This window comes from Danio rerio, chromosome 6, assembly GCF_049306965.1.
Source record: "Danio rerio strain Tuebingen ecotype United States chromosome 6, GRCz12tu, whole genome shotgun sequence".
NCBI lineage: Eukaryota > Metazoa > Chordata > Actinopteri > Cypriniformes > Danionidae > Danio > Danio rerio.
The window spans coordinates 56,938,572-56,955,586 of record NC_133181.1 but is presented as its reverse complement, the minus strand read 5'-3'; the positions used below and the strand labels follow the sequence as shown (position 1 = coordinate 56,955,586).

General features: G+C 33.6%; 1 protein-coding gene across 3 annotated transcripts in view; it reads right to left on the bottom strand.

The window, feature by feature from the left end:
• The window catches only part of pacsin1b (protein kinase C and casein kinase substrate in neurons 1b), a 91,409-nt gene that overhangs the window by 18,052 nt on the left and 56,342 nt on the right, over positions 1–17,015 (bottom strand). For 2 of the 3 annotated variants that reach the window (XM_068221784.1, NM_001033728.1), the window contains one exon: positions 4,724–4,837. In XM_068221784.1, coding sequence (XP_068077885.1) covers positions 4,724–4,783 — 60 coding nt within the window. In that variant the 5' untranslated portion in view covers positions 4,784–4,837. Of the gene's footprint in view, positions 1–4,723; positions 4,838–14,207; positions 14,406–17,015 lie in introns of those variants that run through there. The other variant, XM_009302728.4, reaches the window with a different exon arrangement.

Sequence of the window (17,015 nt, the reverse complement as noted above, 5' to 3'; positions counted from 1 at the left end):
ACCGCCAACTCATCCAGCATGTGTTTTACTCAGTGGATGCCCTTTCAGCTGCAACCCAGTGCTGGGAAACATCTATACACATTCATTCACACACACACACACACACACACACACACACACACACACACACACACACACACACACACACACACACAAACACACAAACACACACACACACACACACACACACACACACACACACACAGCACGGCCAATTTAGTTTATTCAATTCACCTGTAGCGCATGTGTTTGGACTGTGGGGGAAACCAGAGAACATGCAAACTCCACACAAAAATGCCAACTAACCCAGCCAGGACTTGACCCAGTGATCTTCTTTCCACCATGTTGCCCCTAACTTTTAATCAGCTAAACTTAATGTTATATCCATTGTATTTCCTTGTGGCTTAATAATTACAGAGCTCATGATACATATTAAATGGCTAACACATTATCTATTAAAAATCTCCTTTTTCTGAAGAAAATGGATGTAATCCTATTTCAGACAGCATATGCTTTCATTTGTGGCCCATAAATCAGCCACACGGACTCAGTTTTGCTTCTAATGCTATGTTAATGCCATGCTGATCAATTAAATGGTTAGCTCTTTGGCTGAATGACATACTTCCAAGTCAATTTATCAATATTAAACATTACAGTCGCACAAAACGGTGTGTTTTGCATCTAATAAAATGATATGTGGTTCACAAACACAAATATTAAATAAGTAAGATGTATTGTTTTGTGTGCAAATAAATGTAGTCCTACTTAAGACGGCATGTGCTTTCATTTGTGGCCAATAAATCAGCCACACTGACACAGTTTAGCTTCTAATGCTATGTTAACACCATGCTGATCAATTGAATGGTTGGCTCTTTGGCTGAATGACATACTTCCACAAAATGAAGTCAATTTGTCAATATTAAACATGACAGTAGCACATAACAGTGTGTTTTGCATCTAATCAAATTATACAGTTGAGGTCATAATTATTGTTAGGGTGATTAGGCAAGTTATAGACTATTAAAAAAAAATAGAGCTTAAAGGGGCTAATAATTTTGACCTTAAAATTGATTTAAAAAAATTTAAAACAGCTTTTATTCTAGTCGAAATGAAACAAATAAGACTTTCTCCAGAAGAAAAAATATTATCAGACATACTGTAAATATTTCATGGCTCTTTTAAACATCATTTGGGAAATATTTAAAAAAGACAAAAAAATTAAAAGGAGGGGCTAATAATTCTGACTTCAACAGTATGTGGCTCACAAGCACAAATATAAAATTAAATGCTATTTATTCTGTGCAAATTATGTAATATTACAATTATGTAACGTGCACTGTAAAAAAAGTTAGCTATTTCCATCAGATTAAATGGATAAACATGAAGTTTAATTTATTAAATTAATTTCGAGAGGAGTACGTGCTTATGATTAAACCAGCTGGCTCATATTAGCTAATCACGATCCTCCAATAAAGGATCCCTAGTTCCCATATATATATATCTCCTCCTTTCCCACTTACAACTATCTTCATCTTGAAAAATCACCCCTCCTTCCCCTTCTTCCACCTTTATCCAAAATAGGTGGCTCGGGGGCCCAGCAACCAGCAGGAATACCATTAGCTCTGGCTCCCTACTCGAGCTTCTGGTAATTGTCTCGCTCTCAGGAAGTTCACCTTGGCCTTAGCTGCGGGGGAGTCTTGAGATCGCGCTGAGCTCCATCTCTCTCCTCGCCCCACAAAGGGAGGGAGCCCTGGACTCGAGGAATGCCTTGAGCTCAGGGCTCTCTCCTGGGACAGCATGCCAAACGAGCTTTCGTAAGCTAAGTGTGAACTCTTGAAATGAACTTTATTAACTCAAAACTCATATTTTCAGCGGTATTTTGATCATGCTTTGTGGACTTTTTAACCCACATCCTTTTCAACCTTCAGGAACAGTATTTAGTAGGATATTTCTTATTATTAACATATGATTGGGTGTTGCGGTGGCTCAGTGGTTAGCACTGTCGCTTCACAGCAAGAAGGTCGCTGGTTCCAACCCTGTGTCAGGAGCTGCGTCTCAAATGGCACACTATGCACTCATGTACTTATGCACTTACACACTCAACAGCATAGTATATGTATGTAGTGTCGTCCCAAATGGAGCACTAATGTTTTTTACTAAGCGGACATTCAACCCGTTTCCCTGATGACGTTTGATGGTTGCCAAATCAATGAAATAAATGACCAAACTACCAAATAACACCTGCCATGAGTATAACCGCATTCACCATGGGGAGGTGCTATAATCACTCTCGTAGGAGAATTTTGCTTTCACCATCCAAAATAAATAAAGCTATCCAACATGTGCGCCCGATTGTCCCGCCCCCTTCCGCTACGTGAGCAAAGCTGCGGTCGTTTGAGTGCGTGAAGTCTCCATCATTCCACACTTCATTTTACCGGCTGAATTAGTGCATAATCCAGATAATTAAAGTGCACTTACTGTTTTTAGAGTTTTCAGTGTGAACACACTAACACTATTTATACTACAAAATGGCATAAGCTGCGTCCCAAATGGCACACTTTACACTATGCACTCATGCACTATGTACTTATGCACTTACACACTCAACAGGAAAGTATATGTATGTAGTGTTGTCCCAAATGGCACACTAATGTTTTTTACTAAGCGGAAATTCAAACCGTTTCCCTGATGACGTTTGACGGTCGCCAAATCATTGAAATAAATGACCAAACTATCAAATAAAACCAGCCGTGAGTATTGCCGCATTCGCCATCGGGAGGCGCTATAATCACTCTCGTAGGAGAATTTTGCTTTCACCATATAAAATAAATAAAGTTATTCAACATGTGCGTCCGATAGCTCCGCCCCTTCCGCTACGTAAGCAAACCTGCGGTCGTTGAGTGCGTGAAGTGTCCATCATTACACACTTCATTTTAGCGGCTGAATGAGTGCATCATCCGGGTAATTGAAGTGCTCTTATTATTTTTAGTGTTTTCAGTGTGAACGCACTACTTACACTATTTATACTACAAAATGGCGTAGAATAGTGCATAAGTATGCGATTTGGGACGCAGCTATAGAATTTAGAAGTATGCGATTTGGGACGCAGCTAGGGTTCTGCCGCTCTGTGTCACAACTGTCAGTGACCACCTGAGGGCGCTGTAGTTCAATGGACACTGAGTGGAACTACAGCGCCCAAAAAGACTACATTTCCATACATTCTTTCGCACACACACCCGGTCTGTCATCTACAAAGATTTCAACCACAGCTGGCTCCAATCTCCGTTGATTACCTGGACTATATATTCAACCATTCCACCTCTGTTTGTTACTGCGTCGTTTGTCTATCTTGTCATCAGTATCTAGTAAGTCTTGCATATTGAGATGGTTGTTACCTTAGTCTTGTTCCTGATCCTGTCATAGTTTCTTGTTTTTGCTGTTTATTTGTTACTTTGTTATTTTTGAACACCGGGCACCTTGTTTTTCTGTTTGCTGCACGATAGTAAATAAGCCTGCACTTGGATCCGCACCTTTTTGTTCCTGTTTTGATCACGCTAACGTGACACTCTGGTCCTGTTTTGTTTTGGTGGCAGAGTCCGGACACTAGTTCTGTCTTGTCCTGTTTGTTGTTTTGTTTTCTGTCATTGTGTCTCTATTCGTGAGCCACTCAGACCATGCGCACTCCCGCTTGATGCAGGCACGCAAGCTATGTGCATGCTTGGGACACGTGCTCTTGTACTCGTGTTTGTGTTTTGTTCTGTCGGCATCGCGCTGTTTTCATTCTCAGCGTCTCTGGTTTTGGTTTCGGTCGGCGCTGAGATGAAACATGCGTGTGCATATGTGTGAGCGCACGGTAGGGTGCTTTCATCTATCGTGTGCTCGTGTCTTGCGTCTGTTTGTGTTGTCTAAGCACGTGGCTCTGTGTTTACATTGTGGCCGCGTGATTCACTATTGTGCTTTAGTGTTGTCTTGTGAACATGCGGTTAGAGAGTTCTCTCATTGGCTGCGTGTTCTTATCCCGTTTATGTGAGCACATGGCTTGTGGTGTTTTCTTGTGTCATGTGTTCTCCCGTCTATTGTCTAGCCCCACCCTCATTGTTAATCCATTATTAGTTTATTATGTTCACTTGTTTGTGTGTTAATTATTTCTGCTTATATTCTCCTCATGTCTGCTGTCCTGTGCCAGTTCGTCGTTGTTTATTCCCCCATCCTTTTGTGGTTTGCAGAACTGATCTCTGCCAGCCTATCCAATGAAGTTTGTTTGTTTATTTGTTTTATTAATGTATTCCCCCTCGGTGGTGGTTTATTTTGCCGTTTATTTTCTTTTCTTATATAATATATAAATACACATTTTTTCCCTGCAATTGAGTCCTCGCTCCTTTACCCCTAACACCAACCATGACACCCTGAACTGGCCAGTTGGCATTTCTGTGTGGAGTTTGCATGTTCTCCCCGTTGGCGTGGGTTTCCTCCTGATGCTCCGGTTTCCCCCACAGTCCAAACACATGCACTATGGGTAAATTGAATAAACGAAATTGTCCGTAGTTTATGTGTGTGAATGCGAGAGTGTATGTGTGTTTCCCAGTACTGGCTTGTAGCTGGAAATCCATCCGCTGTGTAAAACATTTGCTGAATAAGTTGGTGGTTCATTCCACTGTGGCGGCCCCTGATTTATGAAGGGACTAACCCGAAGGAAAATTAATGAACAATGTATAATTCTGACCTCCCAGAAGCTGTCTGTGGTCTCGTCGGACATGGCGGACTCATCGTAGGCACCCGACATGCTGAGAGATTTGGCTGAGCACGACTGAAGCTAACAAACCAAATTCACCATGCACTGCAGACAAAGTGAAACACAAAAATGATGAGAACATAACAATCACACTGCATATGGATGCATTTAAAATAAAAGGAGAAGTCACCCACAAAAAGATTGTTATCCGGTTCCCTAGTATTAATATCTAAACACTCTTAAATTAAAAATATTTACGAAAAGAAAACTGAAGTCATTGCGTTCGGGAACAGAGACTAGGTTCTCAAGGTAAATGCGCACCTTGGCACTAAAGGTCAAACAACAAAAAATAAGGTCAAGAATCTTGGTGTGACTCTGGAGTCAGATATGAGTTTCAATAGTCATGTAAAAGCAGTCAGTAAATCAGCACTATCATCTCAAAAACATTGCAAGAATCAGATGCTTTGCCTCCAGTGAGGACTTAGAGAAACTTGTTCATGCTTTAATCACCAGTAGGGTGGATAACTGTAATGGACTCCTCACTGGCCTTCCCAAAAAGAGTCAGACAGTTGCAGCTTATCCAGAAAGCTGCGGCCAGAATTCTGACCAGAAGCAGGAAAACAGAGCACATCACACCTGTCCTCAGGTCTTTACACTGGCTGCCAGTTACATTCAGAATAGATTTTAAAGTATTATTACTGGTCTATAAATCACTAAATGGCCTAGGTCCTCAATACATTACAGATATGCTCACTGAATACAAACCCAACAGATCTATTAGATCTTTAGGATCATATAAACTAGAAGTTCCAAGAGTTCAGTCAAAGCAGGGTGAATCAGCTTTCAGCCACTATGCCCCTCGCTGCTGGAATCAGCTTCCAGAAATGATCAGATGTGCTCCAACATTAGGCACATTCAAATCAAGACTGAAAACACATCTGTTTAGCTGTGCCTTTACTGAATGAGCACTGTGCTGCGTCTGACAGATCGCACTATCATGTTTTTCTCTTCTTCTTCATTCTTTTATATCACATCTTACCTGTTTTTATGTTTTTTTATCATTTTTATTATTTGTTTTTATTTTTATTTTACTTGTTTTTTTTATTCTTGTTTATGTGAAGCACTTTGAATTGCCACTGTGTATGAAATGTGCTATATAAATAAACCTGCCTTGCCTTGCCTTACAATAATTTAATGTGATAAGGCTTGTTTTCTTAAAACAAATTGACATTATTGAATATAATATTTTTACTTTTAAACTTATATTTGACATTATTGAAGAGTATATATTTACTTATAAATGATTCTTGGTTTAAGCCTAAACTCATTTAATTGTTTTATTTTCTTTAGACAATACACTTCATGATATTGCTTTTAGGACTGTCACAATAGGGTATATGCCGAGCTAGTGCTGTTCCCATGCTGATACACTTCAGGTGACCTGTTATTGTGAACTTTTTCTCATTTTATACGGTTCCTTATACAGAATCGATGTTGTAATGTCATTAAAATACATTTAGTTAAATAAACTTTAGCATTTATTTAGTTGCTCAAGCGTAAAACGAGATAAAAAGCTGTTTACTCGCACGCGCCCGTCAGAATCGGCAGGCTAACGCAGAAGCTCCATTGAATATACTGGGGTAAAATAAATGGTCATATAATAAAGATATGGCGGGGGAAATGTAATTTAATGCAGTGCTTCTTGTACAATCTGAGACCCACTTTAAATCGGATATCACTCAGCCAGTGGAGATCGCTGATTTTTAAAGAAAACAGACTTTAAACACACTGGATTTTGCATTGACATTCAATTCGCCGGAAGCGCTTAACCCAGGTTACTGGCAAATTAAAAGTCCTATAAACACGCTTCAGCATATTCCCCATAATCAATATATCAACTTATCGTGCAATACTTGGAGATGACCTCATTAACTTTTCCCATTGCAATATATATTTACTGTACAAACTCACAAATAACCTTAAAGCCATTTTACAATGACATTTACGTTCTACCTCAAAGTTTATGACTTGACTTGACTTTGACTTTATTAATCCCCAAAGGGAAATTCACATGTCACAGCAGAGCTCCCCAAACTAAAAATAGATAAATAAGTTACATATACATATAAAAACAATAAAGAATTACATTTCATTCTGCACACTTTAGTTCCAAAAACAACGAGTAAACACTTGTCCATATCTAATATCTAATTCAGTTCAGCACAATTCCTCTGGTATGACTTTGGTTATGCAATCTGATCACTTTTGGTAAAAAAGACTTCCTGTATCTTTCTCTGTAACACCGGGGTTGAATTAATCTTGTACTAAAAGAGCTTGCACACACTTGGACTGTTTCAAAAAGGGGATGACTATCGTGGTTCATTATACTGACAAATTTGTCCAGCATTCGATCATGTGCAATCTCTTCTATGGTAGGTAGTGCACACCTCACAACAGAACCTGCCCTTTTAATAAGTTTATTTAATTTGTTTTTCATCCTTCTCCAACAGTCCCCCTCCCCAGCAGGTTACAGCATACAGAATCACAGAAGACACCACAGAATCATAAAAAGGATGACCAATGACCAACTAAACTTCTCTGACCACATTTCTAGAACTGCTCGATCGTGCAGATTCGCACTCTATAACATCAGAAAGACACGATCCTTCTTATCTGAACATGCCGCTCAACTCCTTGTTCAAGCTCTTGTTCTCTCCAAACTGGATTACTGCAACTCTCTACTAGCTGGGCTTCCAGCTAACTCTATCAAGCCTCTTCAACTGCTCCAGAACGCAGCAGCACGAGTGGTCTTTAATGAACCTTAACGAGCACATGTCACTCCGCTGCTAGTCCGTTTGCACTGGCTGCCAGTTGCTGCTCGCATCAAATTCAAAGCTCTGATGTTTGCCTACAAAGTGACTTCTGGCATTGCTCCTCCTTATCTGCTCTCACTTCTGCAGATCTATGTGCCCTCCAGAAACTTGCGTTCAGTGAATGAACGTCGCCTCGTGGTTCCATCCCAAAGAGGGAAGAAATCACTTTCGCTCACGCTCACGCTCAATCTGCCCAGTTGGTGGAATGAACTCCCTAACTGCATCAGAACAGCAGAGTCACTCGCTATTTTCAAGAAACGACTAAAAACTCAACTATTTAGTCTCCACTACACTTCCTAATCTGCAATTGCCTCTCTGGATATCACACTAACTGTACCCAAAAAAAAAAAAAAAAACTAATACTACTAATACTTTCCTTCTTAGACTTTACAGACCTGAAACTTGCCTACAGCACTTATTCATTGTTGCTCTTATAGTTGTGTAAATTGCTTCCTTGTCCTCATTTGTAAGTCGCTTCGGATAAAAGCGTCTGCTAAATGACTAAATGTAAATGTAAAAGTTTTTAACAGTGTCTGGCACACACCAAATGACCTCGGTCGTCTTAATAAATGAATGCGGCTCTGACCCTTCTTATATCCCTGAATTGTATTTTCTGACTAATCGAGCTAGCTGTTCAAATATACACCCAAGTACCTATATGATGAAACAATCTCAATTTCAGTCTCATGTATAATTACTTGCACCGCTTGTGATGGATGTCTACTAAAATCAACAATCATTTCTTTGGTCTTATTAGTGTTTAATTTAAGAGAATATTATTATATTTTATAATACAATTATAATTGTACATTTACCCAATGTAACATTTGATAGTATATAATAGTACATTTACCTCTTTAACATCTAAATATCAAACTAAAGAATTTAAATAACCTTAAGAATGATAAGTATTTTAAAGTGTTCATGGCTATTTGCATTATTATGCTGTTGTACAATAATTGGTAACACTTTATTTTGATGGTCCCTATCGCATATTTTGTTGACTAAAAGTTGCGTTGTAGCTACATGCCAATTCTCATTTGCGTATTAGTAGACTGTCTGCTTAATATCTGCTGATACTGCAGCTTCAACAGACATTTAACTGACTATAAGAAACTGTTCAACTACATGTCATCTTACACTAACCCCAACCCCAAACTGACAGTCTACTTATAATCTATTAGTTGGCATGTATATGCAATGTAACTTAAGTTTAACAAACGGACCATCAAAATAAAGTGAAACCCAATAATTATATAATAGTGGCATAAAATTATTTCAAAATAACAATCATTTCTGTGACAATATATCGCATGATAAAAATTCCTTATCGTGCCAGGCCTAGTTGCTTTGCTTCTGAACTAAATTGATCTTTTCTTAAGAATGTTTAGATCTTTATTCTGCAAAAGAAAACCAGTTGTTTTGAGGAGCATCAACAACAAAAGGCATTTTTCCACATATTTACATTTACAAATATGTAAATAATCATAAATCACAACATATTAACAAGAGAATCAACAAAATGATTTAATGCTATCGTCTTGTTTTATGAAAATCAAATCAAGATCAAGTGAAGTTAAGTTTTAAAGAAAGAAAAATCTGCCAATTTATTAAAAAATTAAGTAAAAATTGTCTATTCTTACCATATTAACTGATAATATTTTTTGTTTTGAGCAAAAATCAATGAATTTCAATCATAATTTTCTAAATGATCAGAAACAAGTTAATATCTTCTTAATATATTTGATATGATTTTCAAATACATGCATCTTAATACACAAATACACTTCAATAAACATGTACACATAGACATCATATGCTATATATATATATGCTAAAAAGAGTTCTACAGGGCTCTGTTTTTGGGCCCTGTTTATATATATATATATATATATATATATATATATATATATATATATATATATATATATATATATATATATATATATATATATATATATATATATATATATATATAAACAGGGCCCAAAATAGAACTATTTTTAGCAGTCATATATAAAAAGATCTGTTACTCTAGACATGCACTTTCTGAGAAGGATCTGTAATGCTGTTTTAAACTTATATAATTCTTTCTCTAATCCAACATTGCTGTAAATAAATACGGTCTACAATAAAGAATACAATTTCAACTGAACCAAAAAACACAGATGCCGACTAACAAACACTTCTTGTAGTCTGCTATAAAACACTTTGGTAATTGTATTGGCTTAAGTTACATAAGTTGTTTTAATGATATATAATAATACAAATTATAATGATAATAATATAATTATTTAATTGTTACAAATATTGGTTTAATAAAAAGAGAACTATTATATTTTATTATTATTATAAATATTATTAAAAACTTAATTATTGTTATGTATAATTCATTATTAAAAAGAGGCAGTTGTTTAATTTAAAAAGCTATTTCGTCCTGATTTACTGTATACTGTATGTTGATTAAAAATGTAATTAAATTAGTTTTAGCCAAATTAATTTTCAACTGTCTTAAATAACAAATAATTTATTCCTTTAAAGCCGAGATGCCCAAACTAGGGCCTATGGTAACCTTTCATTTGGCCCACCATCCCATCTGAGAAGAAAGGGAGAATCAAGAGAAGGGGTATAATTTAGAGCAGGGATGATTCGGATTCGGTCCTGGGGGGCCAGTGTCCTGCATATTTTACTTCTAACCCCAAGTAAACACACCTAAACCAGCTAATCAAGCTCTTTCTAGGTACACTAGAAACTTCAAGGAAGTTGAAGGAAGTTGGAGCTAAACTATGCTGGACACCAGCCCTCCAGGACTGAGTTTGTGCATCCCTTTAGAGACTGTAATTTCTAATTTAATATAACCCCTTTGTTTGTTTCTTTGTTTGTTTGTTTGTTTGTTTTATTGCTAAGCTACAAAAAAACTAACTGAAATATGAAATGTTTTAATTAAATGTTAATTAAAATTAAATTTAAGTAAATGTATGTACTGTCGGATAGAGGACAATGCAGAGAAATCAGTGAGCTAATGAAGGCATCGGCAGATTTTGCTTGACTAGTGTATTCAGCATTGATTATAAATGTTCTAAAAGTTTTTTTTTTTTCTTAAAGGTTATCGTTTAAAATTATACGGCATTAGTTAATACGATTTAAAGTAATGTTTTCGATTTATTTTAAAACTTTCAGCCCACAGCTCTTAATGATATTTGGTTTTTGGCCCTTCATACGAAAAAGTTTGGGCACCCCTGATTTAAAGCAATGAATTTAGGTTGATTTAGCAATGTTAATTAATATCTTCAGTTCAAATCAAATCGGTTAGTTAATTAAGATGATAATTTTTCTTTTAAGTGATGAAATCAAAGCCATTTTTAGGGCTCAGTTTTTAATCTTATTTAAAGAAAAGCCACTAAGAAGACTTTACAGAAAGATTTTATCCTCCAAGAAATGATTCAGTCTGATTAAATCATGCAGCCACTTTGAATCTGTGATAGTGTCTGATCTTTACCCAGATCACATTACTCTCAAAAACAAACACAAAGCTTCAGTTTGAGGCCTGATTGGATCATGATAATTCAGTTGTCTATCAGTGATTGATTACAAAGTGACAGAAATCAATTAAAGGGAAAACATGACTGAGAAACAGAGAAAAAAAGACACATTCGATATCACATTGAGCAGAATAGCAACATCTACAACCTTGGTAGAAGCTCAAGGTGGAAACTAAACTAACAAAAATGACATTGACTAATAGCTCAAGTGACATCTGAGTGTTTGCAGTGATAAGAGAATTATGGACGAGCCCTGATGATGTCATGCAATTATTCAGGCCTGACAAGACAAGGCGGTCTTCATTTATGTTATAGTTCACTGGGAAGGGAATGAAGAATATTTGGGTCAATTGAAAGCAATATACGTGAACAGTTTAGAGCAGGGGTCAGCAACCCGCGGCTCTAGAACCGCATGCGGCTCTTTAGCGCTGCCCTTGTGGCTCCCTGAAGTTTTTTCAAAAATGTTCAAAAAGATGGGGAAGGTTAGTATATGTTTTTATTTTAATATGATTTCTATAGGAGGACAAACATTTTTAACGTTTTCAAATGCAGTAAAAGTGTTTAGAATTAATATTTAATTTCAACATTTCTGTCAACGAAGATTTGCGTCATAGCCTGCGACACACGTTTCTATCAGCAGGGCGGGATGCCGGGCAGGTGGCTGTTGTAAACAAACCGGGAGATAATAAAGCATGGAAAACCGTTCACAGATGGTGACTACATGAAGGAGTCATTCAACATATTACAACACCTATTTGCAGACTTCAAAAACCAAACCAAGATAATACCAAAAATTAAAGATATACCTCTCTCCGCTAAGACAGTGAAGGAAAGGGCTATTAAAATTGCAGTAACATCACCGATCAGCAAACCAAGGACATTAATTCAGTGCCAGCATACTCAATTGCCTGTGATGTGACCGATATTCAATGCGCTTTTATGCAGGTATGTGAACTCTGATGGGCCGCAAGAAGAAATGATCAAATTAATATCACTGAAAGACCAGAGGCTGTGCTGAAGTGTTTAAATGACAACGAAATAAACATCAACCACCTGATTTCAGTGACTATTTAATCATGAAGGCTCATTATTTATTTGTAGCCAACTTAGTCATTTTTATATAGGCTAATATAGCTACTGTAGATACATACAGCATGTGTTTCCTTCATTATAAGGCTTATATAAGGCTTTACATTTTTTGTGGCTCCAAACATATTTGTTTTTTGTTTTTTTTTGGTCCAATATGGCTCTTTCAACATTTTGGGTTGCCGACCCCTGGTTTAGAGAGACAAAACAATGACATTTGACACAAATACACTGTAAAAAAATACAGGGTTCCGCTCAATTCCTTCATGTTGTCCAAACAAATTTACTGTAAGTGGATTGAACATAAAACGATTAGGTTGTCCCAAAGATATCTTATGAATTGTGTTATTTCAGCTGATTTTTAATAAGTTGTAATAGTAGTAATAGTAGTATTTTTTTTTTGTGTTAAAAAAAAGAAAAGACAAACATGTTTGGAACAGGTGGATGATGAGATGATTTTAAGTTTTGGGTGAACTAACTAAGTCTTTTGTATATGTCAAGCTGATATATGTATATATATATATGTATATATAAATAAATAAATGTATATATATATATATATATATATATATATATATATATATATATATATATATATATATATATATATATATACGTATATGTGTGTGTGTGTGTGTGTGTATATATATATATATATATATATATATATATATATATATACATATATATATATACATATATATATATATTTATTTATTTATTTATATATACATATATATATATACATATATCAGCTTGACATATACAAAAGACTTAGTTAGTTCGCCCAAAACTTAAAATCATCTCATCATCATCCTGTTCCAAACATGTTTGTCTTTTCTTTTTTAACACATATATATATTTATTTTTTATTTTTTATTTTTTTGTGTGTTAAAAAAGAAAAGACAAACATGTTTGGAACAGGATGATGATGAGATGATTTTAAGTTTTGGGCGAACTAACTAAGTCTTTTGAATATGTCAAGCTGATAAACCCATTGTAATGTTTTTCAGTGAATATTAAATTACTGAAAGAGCTGCAGTTTATTTTGTATTTTTATAGGTATATTTTATATGTTTTAAAAGTAACTTCAAAGTAAAGTAATTAAATAAATTAAATAATTAGTAATGTAATTAGATTACAATTTTCCAGTAGTAGTCAGTAATTTGTAATCTATTACTTTTTAAAGTAACTTACCCAACACTGACCAGAAGACTGCAAACATTTTAGCCTTTAACTGTATCAAAGTCTCATACATCTATTATAATGTAACACTCAACCAAATCCCAACAATAAAACAGTAGTTTATTCTGACTTTTATTTCCTATGGCAGACTTAAAAAGGGTTAATGAAATCATAACGCAAGTTCCTCAACAACAACTTGCCGAATGGCCTCAATTTGGACGGCATGTTCACGAAAATCCATTTAGATTGACAGTGTGGCAGTGGGAGGCGTTTTAATCGGTGCACATGACTCTTTTTGGCATGTTAAACAAAAGAAATGCAGAAGTGATTGGACATCTCAGCGCATTGACTCAATTAAAACAATGCAACATGAAATACCACTGTGCACGAGTTATTTAAGATCATAAACTTTAATCGCTTTCTATATTCAGATTATATTAAAAATGACATCCTTATCTTGATGTTCAGCAAAATCTCATTTCGAATTATATGGCACAGCACTGAAAAGCACGAAAACATCAACAAAAATCAATGGGAGCTCAAAAACACACACCAAAACAGCAGCATGTGAGCAGATGTCTTACTACAACACAACTAAATGCATACCTTGAATGCATCTGCCAAACGTATGAATGTAAATATGAGTCTCGTGCTACCCAGTTCACACACAAACAAAGCTGTGCTCCGACATCCACACACACACATGCATCATCTCCTCCATGCTGATGACGGAGCTCCACAGACTGCCATCCGGCCATAACAAAAGAGGGAAAGCAACAAAAGACTCACCCGAATCCCCTGCATGTGGGACCCTCGACCACCCCCTCAATCCACACCACACTTTTTCGGTTAATTTCGCCTCTTTCAAACTGGTGTTTTTAGTTTGGCTGTGGAGGAGTAACTGCAGACGATTCAAACTCAGTGTTTATAATGCTGGAGAGTTAAAAACGCTGCTTGCTGGACAAAGTGGGTGTTCGCAAGTGCAGCAGCGTGTGTGTGTGTGTGTGTGCGTGTGAGAGAGAGAGAGAGAGAGAGAGAGAGACTAATCACATTTGACTTGAATTATTCTGACAGAGTGAGCTGGGTTGGTGGTGGGGGGGGTTTGGGGCTTTGAGGCTTTTATTTATTTTAGACAATAACAGTCATGAAAGCCCAGTTTTTAAAGCATCAAAAATAATTTTATTATAGCTATCATTTTATTATTATTAATGATAATGTATTATTATTATTATTATTATTATTATTATTGTTATTATTATTTATATTAGACAATAACAGCCATGAAGGTGCAGTTTTTGAAGCTATTTTCCATGATCTTTTAAAATAATTGTATATTACCTACAATTTTATTATTATTAATTATAATTTATTATTATAATTTATTTATTTTTGATGGTGCAGTTTTTAAGCCATTTTCCGTAAATTTTTCTTAATTTTATAATAGCTTTAATTTTATTAATATAATTTATTTATTTATTTTGGACAATAACAGCCATAAGGGTGCAGTTTTTGAAGCTATTTTCCGTGAATTTCTTTCATAATTTTATAATAGCTATAACTTTATTATTATTATTATTATTTTTATTATAATTTAGTTATTTTAGACAACAACAGTCATGAAGGCCCAGTTTTTAAAGCTATTTTTTTCATAATTTTATAATAGCTATAATTTTATTATTATTACTTAATGTATTATTTATTTATTTATTTATTTATTTATTTATTTATTTATTTATTTATTTATTTTAGATAATAACAGCCATGGAGGTGCAGTTTTTAAAGCTATTTTCCATAAGATTTTTTCATAATTTTATAATAGCTATAATTTAATTATTATTATTTATAATGTATTATTTATTTATATATTTATTTATTTATTTTAGACAATAACAGCCATGAAGGTGCAGTTTTAAAAGCTATTTTCCATAAGTTTTTTTCATAATTTTATAATAGCTATAATTTTATTATTATTACTTATAATGTATTATTTATTTATTTATTTATTTTAGACAATAACAACCATGAAGGTGCGTTTTTTAAAGCTATTTTCCATAAGTTTTTTCATAATTTTATAATAGCTATAATTTTATTATTATTACTTATAATGTATTATTTATTTATTTATTTGTTTATTTTAGACAATAACAGCCATGAAGGTGCGGTTTTTAAAGCTATTTTCCATAAGTTTTTTTCATAATTTTATAATAGCTATAATTTTATTATAATTACTTATAATGTTTTTTTTATTTATTTATTTTAGACAATAACAGCCATGAAGGTGCAGTTTTTAAAGCTATTTTCCATAAGATTTTTTCATCATTTTATAATAGCTATAATTTTATTATTATTACTTATAATGTATTATTTATTTATTTATTTATTTTAGACAATAACAACCATGAAGGTGCGTTTTTTAAAGCTATTTTCCATAAGTTTTTTTCATAATTTTATAATAGCTATAATTTTATTATTATTACTTATAATGTATTATTTATTTATTTATTTGTTTATTTTAGACAATAACAGCCATGAAGGTGCGGTTTTTAAAGCTATTTTCCATAAGTTTTTTTCATAATTTTATAATAGCTATAATTTTATTATAATTACTTATAATGTTTTTTTTATTTATTTATTTTAGACAATAACAGCCATGAAGGTGCAGTTTTTAAAGCTATTTTCCATAAGTTTTTTTCATAGTTTTATAATAGCTATAATTTTATTATAATTACTTAAAATGTATTATTTATTTATGTATTTATTTTAGACAATAACAGCCATGAAGGTGCGGTTTTTAAAGCTATTTTCCATAAGTTTTTTTCATAATTTTATAATAGCTATAATTTTATTATTATTACTTATAATGTATTATTTATTTATTTATTTGTTTATTTTAGACAATAACAGCCATGAAGGTGCGGTTTTTAAAGCTATTTTCCATAAGTTTTTTTCATAATTTTATAATAGCTATAATTTTATTATAATTACTTATAATGTTTTTTTTATTTATTTATTTTAGACAATAACAGCCATGAAGGTGCAGTTTTTAAAGCTATTTTCCATAAGTTTTTTTCATAGTTTTATAATAGCTATAATTTTATTATAATTACTTAAAATGTATTATTTATTTATTTATTTATTTTAGACAATAACAGCCATGAAGGTGCAGTTTTTAAAGCTATTTTCCATAAGATTTTTTCATAATTTTATAATAGCTATAATTTTATTATTATTACTTAATGTATTATTTATTTATTTATTTATTGATTTATTTATTTTAGACAATAACAGCCATGAAGGTGCAGTTTTTAAAGCTATTTTCCATAAGATTTTTTCATCATTTTATAATAACTATAATTTTATTATTATTACTTAATGTATTATTTAGTTATTTATTGATTTATTTATTTTAGACAATAACAGCCATGAAGGTGCAGTTTTTAAAGCTATTTTCCATAAGTTTTATTCATAGTTTTATAATAACTATAATTTTATTATTATTACTTAATGTATTATTTAGTTATTTATTGATTTATTTATTTTAGACAATAACAGCCATGAAGGTGCCGTTTTTAAAGCTATTTTCCATAAGTTTTTTTC